This window comes from Polyodon spathula, chromosome 4 (genome assembly GCF_017654505.1).
Source record: "Polyodon spathula isolate WHYD16114869_AA chromosome 4, ASM1765450v1, whole genome shotgun sequence".
Classification (NCBI taxonomy): domain Eukaryota; kingdom Metazoa; phylum Chordata; class Actinopteri; order Acipenseriformes; family Polyodontidae; genus Polyodon; species Polyodon spathula.
Genome location: NC_054537.1, coordinates 86,434,266 through 86,447,145, shown reverse-complemented (window position 1 = coordinate 86,447,145; position 12,880 = coordinate 86,434,266). Strand labels below are relative to the sequence as shown.

The following is a 12,880-nucleotide window of genomic DNA, read 5'->3' as shown; positions in this document are numbered from 1 at the left end:
ACAACACAATACTAATTGTTTTAACTTAGGAAGAGTTCAGAAATCAATATTTGGTGGAATAACCCTGATTTTCAAGCACAGCTTTCATGCGTCTTGGCATGCTCTCCACCAGTCTTTCACATTGATGTTGGGTGACTTTATGCCACTCCTAGTGCAAAAATTCAAGCAGCTCGACTTTGTTTGATGGCTTGTGACCATCCATCTTCCTCTTGATCACATTCCAGAGGTTTTCAATGGGGTTCAGGTCTGGAGATTGGGCTGGCCATGACAGGGTCTTGATCTGGTGGTCCTCCATCCACACCATGATTGACCTGGCTGTGTGGCATGGAGCATTGTCCTGCTGGAAAAACCAATCCTCAGAGTTGGGGAACATTGTCAGAGCAGAAGGAAGCAAGTTTTCTTCCAGGACAACCTTGTACTTGGCTTGATTCATGCGCCCTTCACAAAGACAAATCTGCCCAATTCCAGCCTTGCTGAAGCACCCCCAGATGAGTCCAATTTTCAGCTTTGCCCAACACCTGGTCGTCTAATGGTTAGATGGAGACCTGGAGAGGCCTATAGCCACAGTGTCTCGCACCCACTGTGAAATGTGGTGGAGGATTGGTGATGATCTGGGGGTGCTTCAGCAAGGCTGGAATCGGGCAGCTTTGGCATGAATCAAGCCAAATACAAGGTTGTCCTGGAAGAAAACTTGCTTCCTTCTGCTCTGACAATGTTCCCCAACTCTGAGGATTGGTTTTTCTAGCGGGACAATGCTCCATGCCACACAGCCAGGTCAATCATGGTGTGGATGGAGGACCACCAGATCAAGACCCTGTCATGGCCAGCCCAATCTCCAGACCTGAACCCCATTGAATACCTCTGGAATGTGATCAAGAGGAAGATGGATGGTCACAAGCCATCAAACAAAGTCGAGCTGCTTGAATTTTTGCTCCAGGAGTGGGATAAAGTCACCCAACATCAATGTAAAAGACTGGTGGAGAGCATGCCAAGACGCATGAAAGCTGTGCTTGAAAATCAGGGTTATTCCACCAAATATTGACTTCTGAACTAAGTTAAAACATTAGTATTATGTTGTTTAAAAATGAATCTGAACTTATTTTCTTTGCATTATTTGAGGTCTGACAAAACTGCATCTTTTTTGTTATTTTGACCAGTTCTCATTTTCTGCAAATAAATGCTCTAAATGACAATATTTTTATTTGGAATTTGGGAGAAATGTTGTCAGTAGTTTATGGAATAAAACAAAAATGTTCATTTTACCCAAACACATACCTATAAATAGTAAAACCAGAGAAATTGATAATTTTGCAATGGTCTCTTAATTTTTGCCGGAGCTGTATATTTGTGTACCTCATATTACCACATTTTAGATTAGATTTGCAAGCCACACAGTTATTCTTAAATATTTATATTTAAATGCAGGTATTTGAAGGCACTGGAAATAGTTTTAAGAAAAGTGACATGTAAGGAGTTTTGCTTCTTTTTAGTGAAAATATCTCACTTGTATGTATTTACAGCAGTGCTCTAAGGGTGATCAACATTATTGTACTGCATTTTGAGATCTGCTCACCACATGTTAATTTCTGACCCATTTTCAATTGCATATTGTTTGACGTAGAATTTTCAGTTGTTTTATAAAGTGTTTGTTATTAGTTTTGCAATGTATAAAGACATGGATAATTCAGACCCAATGGGACATATTTTCATATTTTAATATAGTCCTGTTTTTTAGGATGGAGAAAAACACGTGTTAATATGACAAAGCTCGAACTAAGCAACTAGGTAATATAATACAAAAGAATTAAAGAATGGAAGAAACACTTTGAAAATAAGGTCCACTCTGTGTTACAATGAATATGAAGGCCTAATCATGAGAACCGAGGCTTTGAAAATCAAACCTCAAACCATGCACGTGCACCTTTTTAGGGTATTAGTTGAGATCCATCAGCATTTAGATCAATACTAAACCCCCTACTGCATGTGTGGGAATCTCTATTGTTGTTTGAGTTTAAATCATTATTCCCTGCATACTTACAAATTATTCCAGCAAAAACAACAACCAGAACCAGATCACACATTATACTATATACAGTACTGTGTATTTTTTAGCATGCATATTCTGTATAACTGTTGTCATGTCTGAGATACCCTTGCTTACATTATTTTCTTTTTATACAGAAGATGCTACCAAGCCTTGCTACAGAAACATATGCAGAACCTACAATAGGAACTGTAGTGACTCCTGTAGGGACACAAAAAGTTGAAGAAAGGCAAAAGATAATAGATGCTCAGTACAAATGCTTTGAAAAAATGTATAGAGATCCTTCATACAACAAAACAGGTAAACATTCTTCTATTGTATATCTTTTCAGAGCTTTCTAGTCTGACGAGATGCTCATACTTGTTCAATAGGTTAGAAAGAGGAGACAAGGTTGCCAAGCAATAATTAAAAATTCTGCTATAGACACAAGAACATTTACAGTGTGGATTTATCTTCAAGAGAAAACACATCTTGCCATTTAAAATGACCTTGATCATTTGAATCCCAATAGGTTATCATAAACTGTATTTTCATTGTGATTCAGATTCCTCTTCCCTGTGAGCTTTAGGCTAAGAAGTCGGTGTAATGAGTTTCTGATATATTGGAACAACCACCATCACTCAGTAGGTGGCACCTATTGCATCATCACTGCACTAAACTGTCAATTTCTTGTAGTTTGAAGGAGGCACAGGTAACACACCTATACTGTACTTTACATCTATAATCCCCAATTCATTTCTATTTTTATTATGGCTGCTAATATGAGTTTAACAGATTAAATATTTAAAGTGTAAGTGGCTTCTTACTGTTTAAATAATCTCAAAATGTTAAATGAAAATGCCTGATAATATATATATATATATATATATATATATATATATATATATATATATATATATATATATATATATATATATATTTTCAGTATATATTTAGATTTTCATATAATATATACCTACATTTGTGTAGTTTCATTGATTTTCATATAAAATATTTAATAGCAGTCCATCAACATACTATTAATAACTAAACTTTTATTTTTTAAATGTAAAATCCTTTACGGTTCCAATGTTTAACCCTTTAGAGCCTCTCTTTCTAACTCAATTTTGATTTTGGTATCATACTCCATTTTTTGTTTTTTAGTTTCTACTGCTTAAAAACTGCAGATGAATATCATATGTATGATGTAGAACTATGTAACAGTCATGCTCAGATAAGCCTGGTACATTGCCCTGGAAATTAGACCTGGAAAGATATGAGCCTCAGGAAACAAACACTATAAGGTTTGTTACTCTCAGGAAACAAAACACATGGATTGAATTATGGGAAATAATGTTCTTTGATGTGTAATTTCAAAATGATCTTTCATTTACACATAGGAAACCAGTGGTGTTGCAACTGCATTGCCACCCCCATCAAGGTGTAATTTTGTATTTTAAGACATTATAGAATAAATATAAACTAAACAGTTCACAGTGACACAGCCATACACATATTTTGTACTGGGTGTGTATAAGTTAAACAAATACAAATGCTTGTCATTTTATATAATACTGAAGTTAATACCAGACAAAAAAAATAATAAAATTAAAAAATTAAAAAATGGTCCTGGACTATTTAGTCCAGTTTTACTTATGCTAAAAAATAAACAAATTGGGATTGATCCTAAAAACAAAAGAACATATTTGGGGAAGGGTCTGTGGAGATACCAATTTTGCATTTTGCAAATGTTGCAGCAATTTTTAATAAGCATAGCAACCTCTATCACGCAGATAAAATCACATTATGAATAGCACACTGCACCTGTGTTGAATACTATGTGTTCTAGTGATCTAGTTATTTTTATTATCAGGCCTTTTGGTTCTGTATTGTTAAATGCTGTCAGGTCACAATATGCCATGAGTAGCTACTGTAGCTTATGTTTATAGCCAGATGGAAAAGGAGCCATCTCTCCCACTTAAACACTTGGTTGGGTGCTGGTCTTGCTAGCTAGGTTGGTAGTTACAGAGGCAGGTTATCAGTTTGCAAAACAGTGGCATTTTGGTAAAGCTTAAAAAAGTCACATCTAAATAAATTGTACTTCTGGCTTCTGTACATTATTGTCCAGATTGGGCCTGTAGGAAAGGTAGCTTGCCACTGTACACCCCAATAAACACTGCAGTGTTGTCTGCAGAATCACTAGCAGTGTATCGCTACAAGAATGTGAAGATGCGAGAAAATTGTTTGTTTTTGATCAAAATGTTAACATATGCCAGGAAAAGCCAAGCATTTTTATCACAAACAAATAGTCCCGTTTAAAGTTTTTGAGAAAAAAAAGTACTTCTTATTTGGTCTTTTGCAGAGAGTGATTTGTCAAGCTTGTTTTTTTCTGCTCATCATAGGTGAAAATATAATTTAAAAATTGCTTCTGGAATGCAAAGTCTGGATAGAGATTAAAATGATAGAGGAAAAAAAGGCTGCTGTCCTAAAATCCTTGGAACCCCCCATCCCCCCACCCCCCCTTGGGGGGAAGGGGGGGGGGGGGGTTCAAACACCAGTGTTTTTGTATGGAATTCACGTATAGTAAGGAGAGCATTAGTAGCATGTGGTTTTCAAGTGGAATGTGTTAATTTAAAGTCGATGAGCTTGTTAATGAATGAACTTCATGTTAAAAAGCTTAATTGTCGCAGGTCACATAAATCACTTCCTGTCTCAACAACTAGATAAGGGGAACTCGTTAATCAAAATGCATGTTAATGAGAGCAAGAAAAACTAATGGAAGCATAATTCGCTGTTATGGAAACAACTACTATTGTACAGGGAGATGGCTCTCCCACCAGCGAGCAGCAGCCAATTGGGAATATCTATGTTGTGTATAATTTGTAAACTTCATTTAAAATTGTGCATTTTGTCATCCAGAATGTACATTTATTTAGAACACTTCACATATAAAATTCTAATTTACGATTACATGGTGTGCGGGTAAAAATCAGGCGGCACGGATTTAAAAAATAACATTTTAAAAAATTTAAAAAACTAAACCCCATTAGTCATTTAATCTCATTCGGGGGAATATTTTACCTCAGCTTAGTATATACAAGTCTTTTAATGTGCATTGTGCAATCTTTTTTTTGGTTAAAAAGAAAAAAAAAAAGCAAATTATTATTATTATTATTATTATTATTATTATTATTATTATTATTTATTATTATTATTATTATTATTATTATTATTAAAAAATCAAAAATAAAGTCAGCAGAGGAGGGACAGAGGGCTTCATAGCTGGGATCTCCTGACCGGGCACCTTCACCATCTCCCAGCACCACCTGGAATAATATCCAATCAAGACAGGATCCCATCCCCTCCAATTTCACCTGCAAGCTGGACTACTTCCCATGCCAGACAAACAAATACAGCAGCCGACATCAGATGTTTTGTTTCAGTTGCTAAATGCACAGAGGGAGGTAAATAGTGGGCATGGTTAAAATCAGCAGGGTCTCATGCAACAGCTGTCAGAGATTGGCACTTGCCTTAGAGAGCTTATAGCTAGCTTGTTTCCTATTCTGCAAATTCTCAGCTGCAGTCACATGCTGGTAGTGTACAGGGACAACAGACACTGACTCGTTTCCCAGGCTGTGTCTGCCCTCTGCGTCACACTGGCTGACGTGCAGGTAGAGGGGAACAAAACAGTATTTTTAATCTGACATTTATTTATTTATTTTGTGGATGGGGCAGGGGTAAGCCATCTATGTAGGCTTGGTTGGAATTTATTTTCTTATCTTGATAATCTACTTTTGTATGTACTTTAGTATGTACAATTGTAGGCTATAAATAAATAAGTTTCAAGTGCCGTTTGTGTTTGCAGTTGTTAGTTATTATACATGTACACCATGTATGTAACACTTCATTATATATTCATTATAAGCTTTTAAAATTTCCGAAATCGCAATAGCATGATTATTTAATTACAAAGTAAACGACCGCTTGGAAATGCCAAACTCAATGCTAACTACCGATTTGTTCATTAACACTGGAGTTATTATTTACCAACTCTTGGAAATCAACCCCTCCCCCATGGTGTTTCTTAATTTGTTGTATTTTAATTTTGGAACAAAATGCTATCTTTACATGTTCAATAAAGTGTAAAAAAGCACCTGTTTGCACAAGAACATGGATCATAGCCTTTTCCTTCCTGTTCTTTCAAGGGACGCTGTGGCCAGACCCTGAAGAAACGTAGCAGTGACCTCAGTTGTGTATCACAATATGTTGTACGTGGAATGCAAAGTGATTTAGATTGTGGCTCCTATATGTCGATAATTTTAGTGCTGATCGTGTACAATTAAAACCGTGTAAAGAAAAATTATTCTACATGTTTTGAGTTTGTTTATCAGTTTATTGAAATACTAAACATGTCATGCAATTAATTCATTAAATGCACCATAAAGCAATGCTACCGTTGCTGAAAAGAAATAGCTACCCTCTAATTAAAGTGCTTAGGCTGCATTGTCTTTCTATTTTTTAGGTGGCAATTATTACTTATTCTCAGCGATATAAGTCTTACATAAATGTTAGAGATACATTTAAAATGCCAGTGTGTAAACCTAAAGAGACTTTAGCACCCAATAATGAACTTTGTACAACTTTCTACAGTAATTTGTTAGCAGAACTTAAATATTAATATGATGTGGTACAATGGTACTTCAATAGATTAGCAAAGTTACATTAGCAAGTTTGTCTTCATTATCATGGGAGCTGTGACATAAACAATGGATCATTTCTGATAACAGGTCCTTACTGTAATCGAACCTGGGATGGATGGTTGTGTTGGGATGACTCTCCAGCTGGCACATATACCTCTCAGAACTGTCCTAACTACTTTCCAGACTTTGACTCTACTGGTAAGGCATTGTTAGTGGACCCTATTCACAAAGCTTCAACTCAAATATGTTATTTAAAGATTTTGTTTTTTTCAGTGTTTCATTTTCACAAAGGATTAAACACATGATTTTGTCTTAAATGACCCTCTATAGACACATCCTTTTTTTATTTTTTTTTAATACAACTGGAAGGGTAAATTTAATAAAATATACTGTATACTAACATATTCTGATGTCAAATCAAAAATACAAACAACTATTTTAATAAAAATAATTTCATTCAAAACAATGTAGATTTTCTGGTCTAAATATAACCATGTATAATCTATTACTGTTAACACAGAGACTGTGTCACTATAAAGAAGACAATATAAGAATAATATATTCAAGATACATTGAAATCTAAATGAAAGGTTTTGGGAATTATTTTCCTTAAATCAAGCTCTGATTAGCATTGAGGTAACATTTTAATGCCATTTTAGTGTCATTTGCCTAGTCATTCTGCATAATTCTAGAAAACTAATGTTGTGTTTTTATTTATTTTTGTTTTAAGAAAAAGCTACAAAATACTGTGATGAAACAGGCAGTTGGTTTCGACATCCTGAAAGTAACAGAACATGGTCCAACTATACTCTCTGTATTGCCTATACTACGGACAAATTAAAGGTATAGTCTCAAACAGAGGATTTACTGGAGTATGGCTTTTAAATGTAGCTTGTATCAATTATGCATCAAGTTAATTTGATTGATGAACATGTATTTGCACAGTGCAGCAAGAGGCAGAGGGGCTAGTAACCATAGCACCAACCAATTGGCTTTGATCTGTCTTTCTAACATGATAAATCCCCTTCTGAGGAAGGTAAAAACATGCAGTCACCGTTTGAACAGTAATCCCCTTTTAAACTAATAGCCATTACTTGCACAATAGCTGGATATTTATTGGGGTCTTACTCTTTCTTATTATAATTTATCTGGACATGTACAATTGTTGAATAGTCCGTGTAGTATTGAGTTGGACTAGAAACTTGTTGTTGGAGGCGGAGCATCATTCAAGCAGTCAAGGAGTGGATTGGCTGGTGTGAAAAGAACTGAAACAGAGTTGGGGGTTTGATTGGCTGATTTTGAGGGAAGGTGTTGTTTGGATCCAGTCGATGACAGAATTGTGGACCAATCATGTCTTCTCTATTGATTTGCTGTCTAGTAGCTGTGAATTGAGCCTTCATTACCGTGTCCTGTCACAGACATGATTTCCCTGGTCTCTAGACTAGCGTCAGAAAGTATGTTTAAGTAGCTTTTTATGTTACCAGATTAGTTGTAGATTAGAATGTTAAGGGAAAAAAGCCAGTATTTGTGCATGGATTGATTTTAAAATATAATTCACAGTTAAGTACTTCAGCATTCCAGCGGGCATCTTAGTATAAGTACTGAGGGAGAAAATGATCGTGCCTTTTGAGAAAAATATACATCTGCTGTGCCCAAAAAACTTTTATACTGACACATACAAAGGAAATCTCAAAATTAAAATATTTATGCGCTATTGAGCACTGTATCTTTAGCCCTACAGGCTTTCTGCCAATTGAAGGCATATCGCTTCTGATTCCTTTATAGTTTGCTTCTAAAATTTGAAATAAAACATCTTTGTTGTGAAAAATAACTGTTGAAACTGTTGTATGATTGAGCATTTGAAAACCACTGTAATACATACAAATGAATCATACTTTGGTCAAAAGTTACAGTTTCTACAAACACTTTATCATGAACTTTAGAGTTATCTAGGTTGTTTTAATACAAACTTATAAATGTGCAATTGTATAGCTTACCCATTACAATTTACAATAAGATAATTAAGGGATTAATTTCTCCTGGAGGCACTGGGTTACATAGCTATGCCACTTTGAAAAACTGTGCATTGAATTCAAGATCAGTCTGTAAAGAGGTATTGAATGCAATTGATGATACATTTTGCTGTTTGAATGTCATACTGAAGATGCAAGATGAATATTGAGTAGTCAATATAACAATATATGAACACTTCAGTTACAGCGTTTCTTATGATAGTCATATGGTCATTGTAGATTAGAATCTTAGCTATCATCTGAGGACTGCTGATCATTGTTCTGTCTTCTACCAGGCAAAATGATATTTTAAAAAACTGTTTGAGATTTATCTCTGGATCACTGGGTTATGTAATACTTTATTTCTGGGTTGCTCAAATCCATCTAGAATATTATCTTTTGATACAGCTATTGAAAGAGTCTAGGTGTTGCATAGGGCTTATTCGCTAACCTGTCATGCCTTGCACTAATTCTGGTCATAAGTTAAATGAGTTTGATGAGTGAGCATATGATTTAGCACAATCGTCAGTTTGATCTTGTCTGGGTTACATTTGACTGACAGTCAACAAGAACAAAAAGTATCAAAAATTTTAAAAAAAGAAACTATGATGCCATAGCTGGCTGGTAAAGAACAAGGATGCTATGCAGCTTCAGGGAGGATCAGAGTTACCCAAAGCTGTCATATACAGTAATTCCGAACCAGGAAGACTGGAAAATATCTTGTGGGTATTGTCAAAACATATATAAAGGTAAAGCTTAAATGTCATTTAAAATAAAAAATATGAGAGGTGTGTGATTACAGAAAGCTCCATTGTGCAGCAATGTCAATTTTTTACCTTACTGAACATAAGAAGACCCACCCTACCGTTACAGCATAGTCCCTTAGCTTCCAAAATTTTGAATAAAAAAAAAATAGCACTTGAAACATCTGTTGCTTTTCTCTGCTTTTTACAGATGGCGTATATACTCTACTACATGGCCATTGTCGGTCATGCTTTATCCATAGCTTCTCTATTGATTTCCCTGGGGATATTCTTCTATTTCAAGTAAGTACACTGTATAACATCATTACCCAGTGTTCACTATCATTCACATTTTCAGAGGTTGTGGCTTCCGAGTGCATATAGTTTCAGTTACCTTACCGTGGAGTTTTGTCTTTTTTCTTTTTTTTTTTCTTTAAGCAATACATGATGTAAATATTGGCACCTAACAAGTTCATCCACAATTCACATTTTTTGTGTTTAAAGGTGATCTTGGTACTGATGTTTTCAAGGGAGAGCTTTTAGGATAATGGATCACGGTTACTTTGCTCGTAGACCGAGATAATAATAATAAATAATAATCTTTATTTGTATATACAGTAGCGCCTTTCATAGTGGTCCACCATCACAAAGCACTTTACAAGATACGAGATACAAAGTACAGTATCAGTGGTATTTGTTACACATTACAGTTCTTACAGTTCTTCATAAAGGGATGTGAGGCTTTCCTAAATAAACTTATCTTTGGACTTATCCTATTAGACAAGAGCTATTTGCTTTTTTGTTTTTGCTTTTTTATGCAAAGAAAATCATTCAGAGATAGTATATTGACAATGTAAGTCTGAATTAACTATCCCTTTTAGTATCGCTATATACTTAGGGGACAAAGTAATAGAATTTCAGTCAGACTTATGAAATGTATTCGTTATGAAGCTGTGATAAATCTTCATCTGATAGGTGCAGGTGTTTGTTCATTTTGTACCATGGAACTTAAAGATTTATTTTAGACTAAACTGCTATTAATATGGCTGCTGCTGTATGTTGCAGTCATATGTCTTTTTATGTACATTTTTTTATTAATTGGTACACAGCTGTATTGTATTATAATATCAGCAAAGTTGTATTCTAACAGGTGCCTAGTAAAAGTGTACTATTTCAGTGCTACATTGTTCCCACTTTTTGCCAACATTGGAGGTTAATTAGAAAGTTTGGCAAGGCTTTTACTGAGTCCAGATTTAGCTGCTGTGATTACAAATATCTGCCGTGCAAGAAGCTCAGAGGATTAATGGGGGGGGGGGGGGGGGATTCCAGTTTCCAGATGCTCAAAAGGTGTAATTTTGAAAATGGTGTAACACTAATAAACTAATAACCCAAGTCATTCTAGATATAGTTATTTTACTGAGCACTAACTTTAACACTGTGCCAAATAGAAGTCTACATTCCATTTACTTTTTCATCTATTTTCATGGCTATCAGTGCTTACTTTTACATGTTTTCATATACTTTTTTATATTCCTTTTACAAAAGTTTCCCATATCAAAGCATGACAAAGTGATAAAGCATACAGTATAAGCATTGTAAAGCACAGAGTGCCGTGATCTAGTCCTAAATCTTAAAGTACCAGAACACCAATTAAAATATTGATTTTTCTCAAATTATACTAATTCGGGTTGTATCTGTACATTGAACTTGAGGTAACATTTACTAGGTTATGTATGCATCTCATACAACTTTTAGGCTACTCCCCCCTTGATCAGTGCTGCCAGATTAAAGTTTTTCCAGCCAAATTTGGTTTGTTTTGAAAGCATCTAGCAAGTAAATGCTGTCTTTAGGGGTTTGGTTATTTTTTGGCTTTTTTTATCATGCATGTTTTTTTTTTATTATTCCTTTCAATTATGAGGTCATCACCAGCGCAGAACTTCAATCACCACAGTGCCCAATATAGTATATCGCATCCTCCCTGTCTTCAGTCACCACGATGTCCTGTACAGTATATCACATCCTCCCTGTCTTCAATCACAACAATGTCCTGTACAATATATCACATCCTCCCTGTCTTCAGTCGCCACGATGTCCTGTATAGTATATTACATACTGCCCCCATCTTTTTTTCTGGAGCTCTGCATCCAATAAAATTAAAAATCACACAAGCGCTCAGTTATTTTGTATTCATCACCAATTTAAGAACTGTATCAGTACAATAAGAATTGTTTTTTTTGTTTTTTTTTATTACATTTTAAAGACTATCTGCTGACAGTTCTGGACAATTTAATTTTAAACTACATTCTTAATATTTTTTTTTTTTTCTGGAAATACCACATTTGATCTCATCACTTAAAATAACAGTGCTTCTGTTACTGTAAGTTGTGAGGAAAAAAAAACAAGCAAAGCAGATAAATACATAGTTTATAAAATTACTTACCTGTATTTTTTATTTAAAAAAAAATGTGTATCACTTATTTATGCTTTTGTAATTCATATTAAATCTTAAAAGCAAATGTGGTTTTTGGTGATTTAAAAAACACAATGTGACTACTTTTTGGCTAATTACTTCCAAAATGGGGTGCTACCCTTGATTAACCTCCCCCAGCTAAGTCCGAGATGCGGGAAAAACATGCACCTCATCCAGCCCAATGGCACCTCATTTCTCCCCCACAAAAATCATAGCTTAACATATGATTTTTTTCCCTGCAAATTTAAAAATGTTACCCCCAGGGCAAAAAGTGCCATACAAAGCAAGTTGCAAGGGAAGTTGTTCATTCCAATCCCTGGGTCTCTACACTAACTAATATAGAAAGCAGTTTTAAACCCGTGTTTATGGCCACAGTAGGAGAATGCATTTTTACAAAAAAAAAATGATTTGCCTTCTTTAAGTAGTACTGTAGTTTGTAATTGAAGTCCCTAATGTTCTCTTCATTGCATCACAAAGACGACTGACTGTAATCAGTCAATTGTGCGGGGGATGTGTGTGACTTGACTCTGCAAACATTTAAAATACATGTCGGTTATAAGAGACTCTGATTCGGAGAGTACCATCAAAACTGGTATGTAAAGAATCGGAAACGTTTGACTATTCAATGGAAAGACTAATAAGATTTCCTCACAGAAAATAGATTGCTTCATTGGTGCCCAGGCAATGAAATTAGACCAGTCAGGTGCAATGTAAGCATATTCATAACCAATAGGGGTAACACTTTATATTAAGGTGCTGCGTATTAAGTTTTATAAATATATAATATATACTTAATAACTATGTTATAGAGTGTTAATAAGGAATTACATTTAAATTTCCCGAAGTACAATAGGTGGCTAAGAATCTTTGGCTACTGCATGGTTAAACATCCCAAAGTAGAATATGTGGCTAGAAACTGTCCCCTTTATAAA

General features: G+C 35.0%; 1 protein-coding gene across 1 annotated transcript in view; it reads left to right on the top strand.

The window, feature by feature from the left end:
* Nucleotides 1-2,184: 2,184 nt before the first annotated feature.
* calcr (calcitonin receptor) overlaps nt 2,185-12,880 on the top strand; it is a 52,632-nt gene continuing 41,936 nt past the window's right edge. Inside the window, exons 1-4 of the mRNA XM_041246763.1 lie at nt 2,185-2,344; nt 6,811-6,921; nt 7,454-7,566; nt 9,690-9,781. Of these exons, the coding sequence (XP_041102697.1) occupies nt 2,185-2,344; nt 6,811-6,921; nt 7,454-7,566; nt 9,690-9,781 (476 nt within the window). The remainder of the gene's footprint in view (nt 2,345-6,810; nt 6,922-7,453; nt 7,567-9,689; nt 9,782-12,880) is intronic.